The sequence below is a fragment of the Salvelinus fontinalis genome, chromosome 5, assembly GCF_029448725.1.
Source record: "Salvelinus fontinalis isolate EN_2023a chromosome 5, ASM2944872v1, whole genome shotgun sequence".
In the NCBI taxonomy this organism is placed as follows: Eukaryota; Metazoa; Chordata; class Actinopteri; order Salmoniformes; family Salmonidae; genus Salvelinus; species Salvelinus fontinalis.
Window position 1 is genome coordinate 9,970,819 of NC_074669.1, and position 16,365 is coordinate 9,987,183.

Sequence of the window (16,365 nt, forward strand, 5' to 3'; positions counted from 1 at the left end):
TGTAGTAGATCTCACTATGTGAATCACGTTAGTTTTGATGAATTTTTTATTTTTTATTTAAGGTGGCCATGATGGTATGAGGGCCAGATTGGGAATTTAGCCAGGACCCCAGGGTTAACACCCCTATTCTCACGATAAGTGCCATGGGATCTTTAGTGACCACAAAGTCAGGAAACCCATTTAACATCCCATCCGAAAGACTGCACCCTGTAAAGGGCATCAACTGCCCTGGAGCATTGGGATTTTTCTTTTTAGGGACCAAAGGAAAGAGTGTCTCCTACAGGCCCTCCAACACCATTTCCAGCAGTATCTGGGCTCCCAACCAGGGCTACCAGGACCAACCCTACTTAGCTTCAGAGGTAAGCGACCATTGGGATGCAGGGTGGTATGCTGATAGTTGATTTGATAGGGAAACAAAAACAAGGACTGCGCCCAAATATTTGAATACCAAATATTATGTAGAAAACTGTCAACATGGGCGTCTTGCAATATTACCTGTATTATTCCTAACGTTAAATACAAATATCTACGGAAAATAAGATGTTTGGAGGTACATGTAAGGGGCTATGATGATAATCCAATGTATACATTAGATAGTTCATGCATTTCAAAATGGGTAACGGTACTATAGCTAATGCAGCTGAATTAGGTTAGACTGGTTGATTTAGCTAGCTAGCTAACCTGTTTGTGTTTCCCTATGCGTCTAGTATTGTAACTAACAGTACTAGCACAGATGAAAGGAAGTTAGTTAGTAAACATAATGTGGTACTTGCTAACGAGCTAAAAGATGTGTAGCTGGCATTTAGTTAGCTTGACGAGTATCAGTAACGTTAGCTGGCTGCATTCTCAAACTTGCCTGCAAAAGCTGTCTCGGCATCGTCAGAGTTCGGCAAGGACTCGGTTCCAATCTCGATGTTCCCCGGTTCTCCCATTACTGTCATCGTGGTGACTTCGGCCTCCGACTCAGTATCCGAATCCACCCCCTCCTCCACCGGCTCTCCGGCAGCGTCTATGGACTCCTCGTCCAACGCTAGTCCCTTCGTTGCCGAGTCCGTCTCGTCCATTTTCCTATGTCTAACGATTTACGCCGAATTTGACCGAGAAATAATCGGAGAATATGGCACCGACCCGATTATATTGTGCTGTGCATAAACCGCTCATGCACTGGAATAAAAAATTATAATTTGTGCCGTCGATTAAATTATTATTTCAAACCAAATGTATTAAAACGGGGAGAAATGGCGTCTTACGTTCGTTCTCTTTACGCTTTTCGGTCAAGTCTCACAGGAAGGAGATGCAGCGGAAATTACCGAAACAAAACGACGTCACACGAATCGACGCTCAAGTCTCGTTTCATTTTTACACCACTAGGTGGCAATGATACATGATAATATATATTTTTTTATTAACCTTTATTTAACCAGGTAGGCTAGTTGAGAACAAGTTCTCATTTGCAACTGCGACCTGGCCAAGATGAAGCATAGCAGTACGACACATACAACAACACAGAGTTACACATGGAATAAACAAACATACAGTCAATAATACAGTAGAAAAAAAAAGACAAAAAAAGTCTATACAGTGAGTGCAAATGAGATAAGATAAGGGGGTTAAGGCAAAAGTAATTACAATATAGCAATTAAACACTGGAATGGCAGAGAACTGTAGGGAGGGCCTTTCTAAGGAGTTTTTCCTAGCCACCGTGCTTCTACACCTGCATTCTAGCTGTTTGGGGTTTTAGGCTGGGTCTCTGTACAGCACTTCGAGATATTAGCTGATGTACGAAGGGCTATATAAAATAAACTTGATTGATTGATTGAACTGTAAGGAAAGGCAGCCAAAGGAGGAATTGGCTTTGGGGGTGACCAGTAAGATATACCTTCTGGAGCGCGTGCTACGAGTGGGGGATGCTATAGTGACCAGTGAGCTGAGATAAGGTGGGGCTTTACCTAGCAGAGACTTGTTGATGACCTGGAGCCAGTGGGTTTGGTGACGAGAGTGAAGCGAGGGCCAGCCAACGAGAGCGTACAGGTCGCAGTGGTGGGTAGTATATGGGCTTTGGTGACAAAACGGATGGCACTGTGATAGATTGCATCCAATTTGTTGATTGGCACAGCATCGTCTGGGTTAGGGGAGGGTTTTGCCAGGGTAGGCCGTCATTGTAAAATCAGAATCTGTTCTTAACTGGCTTGCCTAATTAAATAAAGGTGAAATAAATAAAATACAAATTTTAAAAATTGTGCGCAGCCCTATGTTATGTCTAATAATGAACAATTGTTCATCATTAGACCAACAGTAGATTAAGTCCATAAGCCAGGCGCAGGGTTTCCCAAACTAAGTGCATGTTTTGTTTTTTGCCCTAGCACTACACAGCTGATTCAAATAACCAACTCATCATCAAGCTTAGATTATTTTAATCAACTGTTTAGTGCTAGGGCAAAAACCAAAACATGCACTCAGGGTGGGGCCCCAGGACCGAGTTTGGGAAACCCTGAGCCAGGGGTTGGTCGGTCGGCTTCACTTGGGCCAACGATGTCTCATAGTGACTTTTTTCAAGGTCTATGACGTCCTTAGAGTTGGAAAATGTGTGATAGCAGTGCATCAATAGTAGCTTTCTGTGTTTTATCACTCACTCTTTCATCCCTCCATCCCATTCATTTATACTGAACAAAAAATATAAATGCAACAATTTCAACAAAAAAATGTATTCTTTTTTTTAACCCTTTTTCGTGGTATCCAATTGGTAGTTACAGTCCTGTCCCATTCCTGCAACTCCCGTACGGACTCGGGAGAGGCGAAGGTCGAGAGCCGTGCGTCCTCCGAAACGCAACACAGCCAAGCCGCACTGCTTCTTGACAATGCCCGCTTAACCCGGAACCCAGCCCCACCAATGTGTCAGAGGAAGCACCATACACCTGGCGACTGTGTCAGCATGCACTCTGCAAAGGGCCCAGCCATAGGAGTCGCTAGTGCACGATGGGACAGGAACATCCCTGCTGACCAAACCCTCCCCTAACCTGGACGATGCTGGGCCAATTGTGTGCCGCCCCATGGGCCTCCCGTTCACGACAGAGCCTGGACTCGAACTAGGTTCTCTAGTGGCACGGCCTTAGACCACTGTGCCACAATTTCAAAGTTACAGTTCATATAGGAAAATCAGTCAATTGGATAAAATAAATTAGGCCCTAATCTATGGATTTCACATGACAGGGAATACAGATATGCCTCTGTTGGTCACAGGTAACTTAAAAAGAAAGTATGGGCGTGGATCAGAAAACCAGTCAGTATCTGGTGTGCCCACCATTTTCCTCATCTGGCAGCGCAACATCTCCTTCGCATAGAGTTGATCAGGCTGTTGATTGTGACCTCTGAAATGTTGTCCCACTCCTCTTCAATGGTTGTGCGAAGTTGCTGGATATTGGCGGAACTGGAACACGGTGTCATACAGGTCAATCCAGAGCATCCCAAACGTGCTCAAAGGGTGACATATCTGGTGAGTTTGCAGGCCATGGAAGAACTGGGACATTTTCAGCTTCCAGGAATTGTGTACAGATCCTTGTGACATGGGGCAGTGCATTATCATGCTGAAACATGATGAATGGCACAACAATGGGCCTCAGGATCTCGTTATGGTATCTCTGTGCATCAATAAAGCGCAATTGTGTTCGTTGTCCGTAGCTTATGCCTGCCCATATCATAACCCCACAACCACCATGGGGCACTCTGTTAACATCAGCAAACCGCTCGCCCACATGATGCCACACACGTAGTCTGCGGTTGCGAGGCCGGTTGGACAAAGTGAAAAATCACGAAAACGACGTTGGAAGCGGCTTATGGTAGAGAAATGAACATAAAATACTCTGGCAACGGCTCTGGTGGAGAACTCCGCAGTCAGCATTCCAATTGCACGCTCCCTAAAAACGTGTGTTGTGTGACAAAACTGCCCATTTTAGAGTGGACTTTTATTGTCCCCAGCGCAAGGTGCACCTGTGTAATGATTATGCTGTTTAATCAACTTCTTAATATGCCACACCTGTCAGGTGTATGAATTATCTTGGCAAAGGATAAATGCTCACTAACAGGGATGTAAACAAATTTGTGCACCAATTTTGAGAGAAATAAGCTTTCTGTGCATATGGAACATTTCTGGGATCTTTTATTTCAGCTCATGAAAAAATGGGCCCAACATTGTACACTTACACCCTTTAATCATATTTGAAAGCTTAGATTCACAAGGTGGTGAGGGTAGGTAGCAACACATCTACCACGTTGATCCTCAACACTGGAGCTCCCCAGGGGTGCGTGCTCAGTCCCCTCCTGCACTCCCTGTTCACCCACGACTGCATGGCCAGGCACGACTCCAACACCATCATTAAGTTTGCAGACGACACAACAGTGGTAGGCCTGATCAACGACGAGACAGCCTATAGGGAGGAGGTCAGAGATCTGGCCGGGTGGTGCCAGAATAACAACCTATCCCTCAACGTAAGCAAGACTAAGGAGATAATTGTGGACTACAGGAAAAGGAGGACCGAGCACGCCCCCATTCTCATCGACGGGGCTGTAGTGGAGCAGGTTGAGAGCTTCAAGTTCCTTGGTGTCAACATCAACAATAAACTAGAATGGTCCAAACACACCAAGACAGTCATGAAGAGGGCACGACAAAGCCTATTTCCCCTCAGGAAACTAAAAATATTTGGTATGGGTCCTGAGATCCTTAAAAGGTTTTACAGCTGCAACATCGAGAGTATCCTGACTGGTTGCATCACTGCCTGGTACGGCAATTGCTCAGCCTCTGACCGCAAGGCACTACAGAGGGTAGTGCGTACGGCCCTGTACATCACTGCCATCCAGGCTGCCTGCCATCTAGGACCTCTACACCAGGCGGTGTCAGAGGAAGGCCCTAAAAATTGTCAGACCCCAGCCATATACTGTTCTATCTACTACCGCATGGCAAGAGTACCTGAGTGCCAAGTCTAGGACATAAAGGCTTCTCAACAGTTTTTACCCCCAAGCCATAAGACTCCTGAACAGGTAATCAAATGGCTACCCAGACTATTTGCATTGTGTGCCACCCCCCCAACCCCTCTTTTACGCTGCTGTTACTCTCTGTTTATCTTATATGCATAGTCACTTTAACTATACATTCATGTACATACTACCTCAATTGGGCCGACCAGCCAGTGCTCTCGCACATTGGCTAACCGGGCTATCTGCATTGTGTTCCACCACCCACCACCCGCCAACCCCTCTTTTACGCTACTGCTACTCTCTGTTTATCATATATGCATAGTCACTTTAACCATATCTACATGTACATACTACCTCAATCAGCCTGACTAACCGGTGTATGTATGTAGCCTCGCTACTTTTATAGCCTCGCTACTGCATATAACCTGTCTTTTTACTGTTTTATTTCTTTACTTACCTATTGTTCACCTAATACCTTTTTTGCACTATTGGTTAAAGCCTGTAAGTAAGCATTTCACTGTAAGGTCTACCTACACTTGTTGTATTCGGCGCACGTGACAAATAAACTTGGATTTGAATTATCCATCAGACACATTTTGGAATTTTCAGATCAGCAGAACCTCTGTTACATATCAGAATTACCTGTAGGCCTATAAATGGCTTTAAAAAGGAAATCATGGCACATTTTAAACTTTGTTAGACAAGTGGTTCTGAAAGGCAATGAAATTACTTTTCAAATGGTTTAAAAATAGCCCATAAGTGCCAATGAATGTTGGAAGCTTAGCCCATAGAAATCCATGTAATGGGACAGCTATGTTTTGGAATTCTAACTTTAATAAGTGGCAACAAATTGCACACACACAGCTAAGCATGGGTATTAAAAAAGATTTGCAGATACAGGGCAATCAGAGAATCCCCGCATTAACCCCACAAAGGCTTTTTCCAATATTTTGCCGCCAAACAACTCAATGGGCTCTTATTGGACAATTTCGCATGGCCATACCTGTATAAAATATAATTGTAGTATGCCCGAAAATATCTTTCAAATGTTCATAGTGATGTAGAATATACAACCACATGAGCCATTGGTAATCCCGTTGGTAACCTGTTTATAATAGCAATAAGGCATCTCAGGGGTTTGTGGTATATGGCCAATATACCACGACTAAGGGCTTTGCTGGTGACACTGTCAGTGATTTATTTAGAATTCAAGGCACACTTAACCAGCATGACTACTACAGCATTCTGCAGCGATACGCCATCCAATCTGGTTTGCGCTTAGTGGGACTATCATTTGTTTTTCAACAGGACAATCACCCAACACACCTCCAGGCTGTGTAAGAGCTATTTGACCAAGAAGGAGAGTGCTGTAGCAGATGACATGGCCTCCACAATCACCCAACCTCAACCCAATTGAGATGGTTTGGGATGAGTTGGACAGCAGAGTAAGAAAAAGCAGCCAACAAGTGCTCAGCATATGTGGGAACTCCTTCAAGACTGTTAGAGAAGCATTCCACGTGAAGCTGGTTGAGAGAATGCCAAGAATGTGCAAAGCTGTCAAAGGGTGGCAACTTTGAAGAATATAACATATATTTTGATTTGTTTAACAGTTTTTTGGTTACTACATGATTCCATATGTGTTATTTCATAGTTTTGATGACTTATAGTAAAAAAATAAAGAAAAACCCTTGAATGAGTAGGTGTGTCCAAACTTTTGACTGGTACTGTATAGTATGTAAAATTATTGATATAAATGTGGTAAGAATCTTCCAAAAAAGCTGATTTCTGAAGATGTTATGATCGATAATTGCAGTATTTTTAATATTCAATCATGTTAAATGGATATGTACAGTACATGTGAATAGTCACGGATGTGAGCTGATTAAAATGAAATACGACGTTATCCTAGTAGCTGTTTTCATTGTGAGGTCTTTAGGCTGTACCATACATTCCATTACAGTAGGTTTCCATCCAATTTGCGACAGATTTTCATGCAAATATTAAAAAATCTGCATAAAACAATATGCTAATTTTCCCACCAGAGATGTTTGGTGCAGCGGTCTAAGGCACTACATCGCAGAGCAAGAGGCGTCACTACAGTCCCTGGATCGAATCCAGGCTGAATCACTTCCGTGATTGGGAGTCCCATAAGGCGGCGCAGAATTGGCCCAGCGTTGGCCGGGGTAGGCCGTTATTAACTGACTTGCCTAGTTAAATAAAAATAAATGTTTCTATCAAACTGACTTTTTGGGGGGGGGAAAGGTGAACATAAAAATAAATGTCACCGTGAAATTCCCATGTACCGAATGAAAAATACAAGTTAAATGGGGTTCCATCTCATTTTCAACTCTTCTGATGGTTTTGTCACAAAAACTGTTGCATTATATACCAAATGTGCCCACTCTGGTCTTGGCACATGCACTCCAGCCAACAGCTCCCAGATTAGGGAGGCTAACTACATTATGGCTAACTACATTATGAGACTACTATAGATAAAAGTACAATTATTTGTATTTGTCAAACGGCAGCCAAGCATCTGTCACCAGAATAAGACCCTCGATATTTATTGGAAAGGAGCATCAAGCTCATCACCTTACACAACATTCACCACCCTTTGACGTTCATCATTACTTCATCTGTAGCCTAATAAACTGCATGCTTTCCCTAGTCGTAGCCGGAGGACCACACAACATATCGTCGTGTGACTCCCAAGTTTACTTCGATATGATGGTTATATCAATATTTGCGCATAAAGGTGTTTCCACCGACATTTTTCGCATAATTAATTTCACCGACACAATCAAATCCCACCAACAAATTGTTGGCATTTATAGAATTGTACTGGCAATTCAATTCATATCAGCACTTTCGTGACTTTTTTCATGCATCAGGTAATTCATTCGCATGAAATAGTTGGATGGAAACGTGGTTAGTGTAGTAAAATCCGATGTTGGGCCTGTTCAGGCCAATTACATTCATATTCTAGTAACAGACCAATGCATCTTCATTTAGATTAACTGCGTGTAATGATTTTTTGCTCTCACCATTAGGTTAAAACGTATGGGCATGCCTATGGAATTTACATTGTAATGTATGCGGCAAATGTCTAGTCCTCTGCTTTCTGAAAAAATAAAAGGATAACATTGTAATATTTTAATCAGCTCATATCCATGACTATTCACATGTACATATCCATGTTACATGTTTGAAGATGAAATGTTGCAACTAGTGACCGTAGTTTCTTCTGAAAACTGCAATTCAGACAGCTTTTTGAACACATTTTTCACACAATTCAACATCTTTATATCTGGCACACCTGGCTGATGTGGTTTTGTATTCTACATCACTATGAACATTTTAATATAATGAATTTGTCAGCATACTACAATAATACTGTATTTCAAACAGGTATGGTATAAGACCCAATTGAGATGTATGGTGGTCATATTGGAAAAAGGCTTCTGTGGGGTTAATGTGTAAATTATGTGCTGGTCCTGTATCTACAAATCTTTTTAAAACTGTGTTCTAGCTGTGTGTGCGCAATTTGGTGCCTATCAAAGTTAGAATCTATAAATATAGATTCCCTATTACATGGACTTCTATGGCTAAGCTTTCAACATGGGCAATTTTTAAACAATAGTTGGAGCTGGTGCTTTCAAAGTTATATATAATTATTTGAAAGGTACTTTTATGACCTTTCTGAACCACTTGTCAAACAAATGTTATCAGTGTTTCCTTTTTAAAGCCATTAACACAGGTAATTCTGATATGTACCCTAGAGGTCAAAGTTTGTCTCTCCTGATCATTTCCAAAAATGTGTGTCCGATGGATAGTTGTGAATCTAAGCGTTCCAATGATACATAATTAAAACCAATAACTCTGTATATTTAACCAGTGTGAAATGGCAAGCTATTTAGCAATGTGTGCTAGTAGCGTTTCAATCGGTGACGTTACTCGCTCTGAAACCTAGTTATTTACCTTGCTCTGCAACGGTTGCGGCTTTTGTGGAACGATAGGTAACGATGATTCGAGGGTGACTTGTGGATGTGTGCAAAGGGTCCCTTGTTCAAGCACAGGTTGAGAGCGAGGGGGGACGGAAGCAAAACTGTTACATATACTGACATTGTTTATTGTAGGGTAAAATCCCTAAGGGAAAAATGAATGGGCAGAGGGATGAAAGAGTGATACACAGAAACCTACCATTGCTGCACTGGTATCACACATTTCCCACCTCTAGGGACATAAATCACTAAAGATGTCGACAACCCATATTTGGTGGTCTGGCTCATGGACTAATTGGACCACTCAGATCTGGATAGTGGTAGATTGAGAAAAGTATTACTTACAACAGATTTTTGCAAAATCTCATTTAATATCCTTAAAATCTAAATTAAAATAAATGTCTTGCCATCTCTGTAAAATCAACCATCTACCATCTGTAAACTAGTCAACTCCTGATAAGTGAAATGGTTCCATTGGTTCAGGACTGTATTAACTACACGAACCAATGGAGCAGATATTCAGAGCAAGAAAAATTTAATCGGGACCTGTGGAGTTTTCACTTATCTGGAGTCGACTGTAGTATCAAAATGTTTATTACACATACATTACAAGGATTTATACAACTCACTGGAAAAAATGATGTTATGTAGTTGTTTTGGAAATGCAAGAACGATTAATTACATGCCAGGTGCTGAAAATATGTATATTATTACTCACACGGTTGTAGAAATTAGCCCAATGCTAAAGCACTAAATCTGAAACCCAGACACAGTTACTTGGTTTGTAAATTAGATAAGTCTGTTCTTGTTTTTCTGAAGCATAATTGAAAGTCATTGGGTATTGACAACTTAGTATCACAGAAGAGATTGTTAAAGTTTAGGCAATGTCTTAGAGATTCTACAGTACTTTTGTATACTTTTTAGCCCGTAGTTCTGAAAGTAGCGCTCACGGAAAATTGCGTACGACGTCAGTTTCCAGAAAAAAAAGTTGCTTTCAAACTAGGGATTTCATGGCTAATTGAGGTAAAACAGAAATTCTGCTCATAGATTATGCATGTGTGAACTACACAATGACACATCCTGCCCAAAGCAGGAGGTCTTAAAAAAGACTTTCTAAATCGCCAAAGTACCGGAGCATGTCTTCAAACTACTATTACAAAACACAAGAATAAGCCAAAACCGAGTACAATCTCTTATTGTACACCTATGGTCAGTACTGCATGTTTTGGCTCAGTAATGTGAAAAGGGCACTGGGGCATTCTTTGCCAATAATCTATAGGGCTATTTATCAATGTAAATAAAGGACTACCCTGCTTTCAACTGCATCCTGGTAAAGATGGGTTGTTTTTTTTTTTTTGGGGGGGGGGGGGCAACATTCAGTTTTACATGACTGGGGTCTTAAATAATGTATATACAATGACAGTTCTCATATAACTGAGACAAATTATATACACATCTGCACATACTGTATTTCTCATTTCGAGCAGAAGACATTATTATATAGAGAATTGGAGAGGGGGAGATGATTTCCTATCCAAAACCTTCACAATAAAAGTTTCTATTTTGTCTTTCTTGGTATAACTGAGAGGAAAGTAGCCAGCCACACTATAAAGTTCCATTCTTGTTAAAGCTCTTCAGTTCTGGACGCTGTAGATGAGATAGTAGAGCAGGAAGAAGACGAAGACCAGTCCTACTGAGACATAGCAGAGGATTTTGCGATTGTCTCTTCCAGATCGCACCATGCCAGAGAACCTCTTCACACTGCCAGTCAACAGTCCTGTAGCACTCAGAAAATTGGAATCCTAAAAAAAGAAAAGGAAGAGAGTGGATTGATGAACTTGCTACATACATCAGGAAACTCATTTGATGCAGAACTAGACAGCCACTTGCTACACACAGCTACATTCATATTACCCTGCCCCCACTCAAGACTTACCATGCCATCCAAATAGGAATTTTGGTCTTCAGCTTCTTTGTCAATGTCGTAGGCAAGCTTTAAAAATAACAAGATAATTACAAAAGTAAATAAAATAATTTAAGTTAATATTAGCAGCTAACTTTTACAATAATACTATCTATGCCTGCTACTTTGTTTGCAAGCTGTTGGTAGCATACCGCCGGTAAATTAGATGCAACTTGTCAGTGGTCATACATACCGATTTCAATCTGGAAACTTTGGACGCCAAATTGTCAGCCAGAAGCTTGTTTTCCGTGTCCAACATATCGTCAACAGCACCTTGTCCTACCATGACAAGAACAGGGAGTGAATAATATGATATTTACATACGAGCAAGATAGATATCACGTTAAAAAAAATAACGTAACGCTTACAAACTTATTAGATAACTACGACCAGTGACAGCTAACGTTAGCGCGACAATCTACACTTCACACTGGGTTAGACACATAAAAAGCAATCTACATACAATTCTTTCAAAATGACTAGTCCGTAAAAATGTTAGATTAAGAACATAGGTCAACAATGTTCATTATGAAGACGTGTCACTTATCAAATTACCTCGATTCCAGTCCGCCATCTTGGCTGTTGACGTATGAGCAAATTTACGGAAGCCGGTTGAAGCCACTGCGCTGTTTGGATGCAATGACTGTGGGGGAAAGATTATGGATATACAGACAAGGTCTCTTCGCTCTAACAATGGGGATCTTTGTCCACAAGGTAGCCCAGCTGGCTATCTAGTTCCCGCCTTTCTTTGGATTGGTGGATACATTTCATTCATGTAATCTTTTTTTAAATATTTGATTAGGGTTTTGGACGTCAACCGCATGCATTCAATGAAGAGCGATGCTATGCTACTAGCCTCATGGCATGAATATGCATAGCCATCTCCGATATTAAGTGTTTTTTCTCGAAGTTGCTGGGATGTCACGTGTCCTATATTTTTAGTTAGGAACTAATTATTATTTACAATGACAGCCTACCCCGGCCAACCCCTAATGACACTGGGCCAATTGTGCGCTGCCCAATGGGACTCCCAATCACGGCCGGTTGTGATACAGCCTGGAATCGAACCAGGGTCTGTAGAGACGCCTCTAGCACGGAGATACAGTGCCTTAGACCGCTGAGCCCCAAAATATCAATATTATATCAGTACACTCGTAACAACTTAACCATTACGAAACGTATATTTGATCAAATAAACCATTCATTATTTTGTTGACCAAATTTGACAATCTCATTGTCCCCCATGTGCTCCCGAATGGCGCAGTGGTCTAAGGCACTGCATCTCACGGCCGTCATTATAATTCAAATCAAATGTATTTATATAGCCCTTCATCAGCTGATATCTCAAATTGCTGTACAGAAACGCAGCCTAAAACACCAAACAGCAAGCAATGCAGGTGTAGAAGCAAATGAATTAATAATTTGTTCTTAACTGACTTGCCTAGTTAAATAAAGGTTAAAATAAAAGTACAAAAACTTCTTGCTTGGTGGGCGAAAAAACGCAATTTGCTGGAGGGAGCCAGATTTTCTGCAGTTGGCCTCTTTTCCTCTTCCTGCTGTAGGTTGGTTGAGACCAGGGGTGTATTCATTGCGGAAACCGTTTACCGTTCAAGAACCAAACGGAAGCAAACAAAGACAACTGAACAAAACGGGGAGGGACCTATCTGCATTTGTCCAATATAAGTTGTCCGTTTGCGTTTTCCGCTTGGAGTAAACCGTTTCTGTCGCAAAAATTGCAACAGACGAAACATTTTGCAAAAGAATCAGCATAACGAATAGCTACACCCCAGAAATAAAAATCGTTTCTTTGGTTCGCAGCGTGTAGACAGAATGTGATCTCGATACTCGAACGAGGCTAAATTCTGAATGTTGTCGTGCCGAGATGGGATGCAACTTTTGTCAAATTGACGTCTAAAGTAATTTTTGGTTTTGCATTTTAGTTCACCCTAACCATAACCTAATTTTATAAGTCAATTTTGACAAAAGCTGTATATTTTCTAGACAAAACCACAGAACGTAATACAATTCCGGGAATGTAAACGCGATTTATATCACATAATATGTGGACTGGTGGATTTGTTGTTACTCTTTTCCTTATCGGTAAGTGATGTTTATACACTTTACCGTCAGTTTTACCCGTTTTAATGAATGACTGTAGTCGCAGGGTTTACTACTACTTCAGCATGGATTATATGATGGTGGTGTAGGCCTATAATTAGGCCACTTTTGTGATTTATATCGAACGCTGACATTGCAATTTCTTACAGGACTACATTGATGTACCCAGGTATGCGGCCTAGTAGTAGTAGGCCTACATTTACAGCACCACCTAGGATTAGGCAAAATTCAAATAATAAGCATTGTTGCTGCTTTTTCGTATTTAGTGTGAGTAGAATGGATATTGATGCTCTTGGGGACTTTCATAATATATACATTCTAAATAAACCTATTGCATTAAAAAAGCTTTGCAGAAGTATCTAGTTACAAAGCACAATGTTTTTGTCATTTGATTTATCAGTATTTGCATGATGTATTTTGAAATGATTCCAGTTTACTCACATGTTTGTCTCTCTACATTTCAGTTTACCTGTCAGTGCTTATGTGAAATAAAGTTGATGAATCAAAGATATGATGCCATCTACACACCATAAGGGATGAAGTAACTGGCAAAACAATGTTGATCTGATTTCAAATACATTAGTTAAGGATATCATATCATCAGAAAGGGATGTTAGAGATGGACAGGGAAGCTCATGCAGAAGATGAGCCCAGAGGAGGGACTGGGTTAGTGGATGCCTTTAAGATCCTCTCTAAGGTCCCATACGAGAGACAGCTAAGCCTGACTTTCAAGTTGGGTGATAGCCTGGCCGAGGAGCTGGTACATGCCATGTCTCTCATCTGCCTCGGGAAAAGGTCAGAGGCACTGAAAAAGCTCCAGGCTTTGGAGGACAACAACATCATTGCTAACCATCTGGCTGAAAAGGTGAGAATGTGTGGAGTCAAGTTGGAGGACTTAACAGTGAGCATTGTTCCTTTCCAAGAGTGTATTGTGGGCACCTTAGCAGACCTAGCGAGGATTTTCAAGGTGTTGGCTGAGGAGAGGTTGTGCGACTCCTCTCTGAGGGATTTGGCTTACCAGACAGCTCTAGCCACATACAAGAACAGTGGTGAAGAGAGTTCCGAATTAGAATACATACAGATGCAGCTGAGAGAAGAAGCCAACAGGGTCTGCGGGCCTCAGATTGAGGACACAGTTGGGGGGATGTGTTTCCCTAAGGACTCCTCATCAGGCCTTTGCTCCATCCCGCCGCTGGACCAAGGGGGCACAGCTTTTAAAAAATCAGGCTTTCCCAATCAGACAGGAAGTGGACACAGTCCGCCGTCCTCCCTACGGGATGACACCTCCATTTGTTCCTACCCTTCTCACTTGGAGATCAGTGTATCCGAAACATTTGGCTTTAAAACAAGCAACATCCCATCGCAGCCTCCTCCAATGAATTTGAAGCCTGTACAATCACCTGTTCCACATTATGGTACAAATACAGGAGATGAAGGTGCATTTAAATACTTTTCCAGGGTTACGTCTCGGGATATACCACCCACACAAAATGTGCCTAAGCCTGTTAAAGGAGAAATGGACAGAGTTACTAGTGTTGCAGTGTCTTGTGAACACAGAACGGGGTCAGAGGAGGTGAGAGTTTCACCCTTTTCGCCTGTCAATTTCACTCCAGCTCAGACTAAGTTCGATAACCCTGAGAGTCCAAACGCACATTCCAAACCACGCCCCAAAAATAACCTTGTGCCTCCCTCAAACACCAATAGGCCAACTTCTCATCCAACTACCACTGAACCAGTGTCAGCAAGTGTTCCGTTGAAAACCCCAAATCAGAAGATGGAGGAGGATGAGGAGGAAGTGTTTTTCTCCTTTGTCATCCTGCATGCAGCAGAGGATGTGGATATGGCTGAGAAGTTTAAAGAGGAACTAAAGTCTATAGTTGGTGGTGAAGGAGCAACCTTCTCTCAGGACTTTGCCATCCCAGGCAGGAACACCCTCATGTGTGTGGAGGATGCCATCAACAATTCAGCCTTCACTATCCTGATGCTTACTCGCAACTTCAACACCCGTCTGCTGGAGGTAGAAACCAGTTCTGTGCTCATGAATGCCATTGAGAACCTGCACAAGTACAACACTGTCATCCCTTTTCTACCACAGGAGAACCGTATGCCCCGAGAGAACATGCCCAAAGTTCTGAGGATCTTTATTCCATTAGAGGAAGGTAATGCCTTTGAGAGAAAGGCAAAAAGGGCCATGGCTCCAGCAAGGATTGCTAAACAGAGGAGGTTGTGGTTGAGCGAGCAGGCAGTGAGGGCGCAGGTTAGGAGACAGGAGAGACTACGACTAGAGGAGAGGCTTCAAATGGATTTAATTCGTGGTCAGGAGACGGAAAGAATGCAGAGATATTTGTTACAACAACAACTTTCCAATCAACCCTCGACTCCCGCAATGCCTCACTTTACTGCTCCATTTTTAGGAAGTACACCTATAAATGTGTCCAATACGTCAGTGACACCACCGCAACATGGGTGGAGTCACCCACCAGGAAACATCCACATCCAGAATGCTCGCTATATCATGATTGGGAATGACTCTAAAATGACTGTCGGACAAGGAGGGGACAACAGTGGGGATGAAGAGGACAGGTTCTAAATTGAATATGATGTAATAAAGAAGAGATGGTTAAATGTGGTCTTGTGAAAGCTAGTTATTCTGGAGTAATCATTTAGGAGTATATTACACTTGGAACAGAAATCCTGTTTATTTTCTTCTTGGTGGCCATTTTGTGTATTGATGGTGTTTTTGCTTTGAGTATGATCATAGTTCAATGTTACATTAGTTGATTGCTTAAACAAATCATTTCTGATGCTCTGTACCATTGAAGTGAAAGTTCTCATTTTGAATCAACTGTCATCGCTTGCAAAAGCTGTCATTTTAAATCTGGAGACAATGGTGCAGTCTCATGTACACCGAGAATGAGGGGATTGGTGCAAACTGGTGAATATGTATTAAGATAAGTTTGTTGTGGTTTAATATAATTGTTTCTCTTTTAAAATTCTATCAGTGTTTTGTTTTTTTCCATTGTGTTCAATTACTTCTGATATGCAATAAATACATAAGGCTCCAGTTCTTCTTTTTACCTGAACCTATTTGTTGATACTGTGTTTAACTTAACAAGGCCAACTATCTTTGGATCACCAATAGAGCAGCATAAAGGAATTTAAGCATGATTACATTTCATTCAATCAATAGTCTAGAGGTGCATAACATTTTATATAAAATACAAACAAAGATTTGGATAAATGCAGAGTTTGTAGACGTGTCAGTGAATGTGCATGGGTAAAACATGTAGTGTATGGGATAGCAAAAGAAAC

The 16,365-nt window shown here is 41.6% G+C and overlaps 3 protein-coding genes across 6 annotated transcripts in view; 1 reads left to right on the forward strand and 2 right to left on the reverse strand.

Moving 5' to 3' along the window:
* The window catches only part of deaf1 (DEAF1 transcription factor), a 29,683-nt gene extending 28,386 nt beyond the window's left edge, over positions 1–1,297 (reverse strand). The window contains exon 1 of one of the 2 annotated variants that reach the window (XM_055922367.1): positions 857–1,297. In XM_055922367.1, the coding sequence (XP_055778342.1) occupies positions 857–1,064 (208 nt within the window). In that variant the 5' untranslated portion in view covers positions 1,065–1,297. The remainder of the gene's footprint in view (positions 1–856) is intronic. The other variant, XM_055922368.1, reaches the window with a different exon arrangement.
* Positions 173–16,117, forward strand: ticam1 (TIR domain containing adaptor molecule 1). 3 transcript variants are annotated; one of them, XM_055922365.1, is made up of 2 exons: positions 173–359; positions 13,518–16,117. In XM_055922365.1, the coding sequence occupies exon 2, from the start codon at positions 13,664–13,666 to the stop codon at positions 15,641–15,643; it is 1,980 nt and encodes a 659-aa protein (XP_055778340.1). In that variant the 5' UTR covers positions 173–359; positions 13,518–13,663; the 3' UTR covers positions 15,644–16,117. The 3 variants fall into 3 exon arrangements, with proteins under 3 accessions (XP_055778340.1, XP_055778341.1, XP_055778339.1); XM_055922366.1 differs by lacking the exon at positions 173–359 and adding an exon at positions 11,627–11,649; XM_055922364.1 differs by lacking the exon at positions 173–359 and adding an exon at positions 12,581–13,035.
* On the reverse strand, positions 9,078–11,593 carry bet1l (Bet1 golgi vesicular membrane trafficking protein-like). Its single transcript, XM_055922369.1, has 4 exons — positions 11,491–11,593; positions 11,129–11,214; positions 10,909–10,965; positions 9,078–10,774 (listed from the first exon to the last, which is right to left on the reverse strand). The coding sequence occupies exons 1-4, from the start codon at positions 11,507–11,509 to the stop codon at positions 10,607–10,609; spliced, it is 330 nt and encodes a 109-aa protein (XP_055778344.1). The 5' UTR covers positions 11,510–11,593; the 3' UTR covers positions 9,078–10,606.
* Positions 16,118–16,365: the final 248 nt, after the last annotated feature.

Excerpts from the sequence above, each read along its gene's own strand:
- ticam1 (XM_055922365.1), top strand. The coding sequence starts at position 13,664 with ATGTTAGAGATGGACAGGGAAGCTCATGCAGAAGATGAGCCCAGAGGA.
- bet1l (XM_055922369.1), bottom strand. Across the intron at positions 10,966-11,128 it reads AAGTTTCCAGATTGAAATCG|CTTGCCTACGACATTGACAA; the intron begins GTATGTATGACC and ends TTATTTTTAAAG. Across the intron at positions 10,775-10,908 it reads ATTCCTATTTGGATGGCATG|GATTCCAATTTTCTGAGTGC; the intron begins GTAAGTCTTGAG and ends TTCTTTTTTTAG.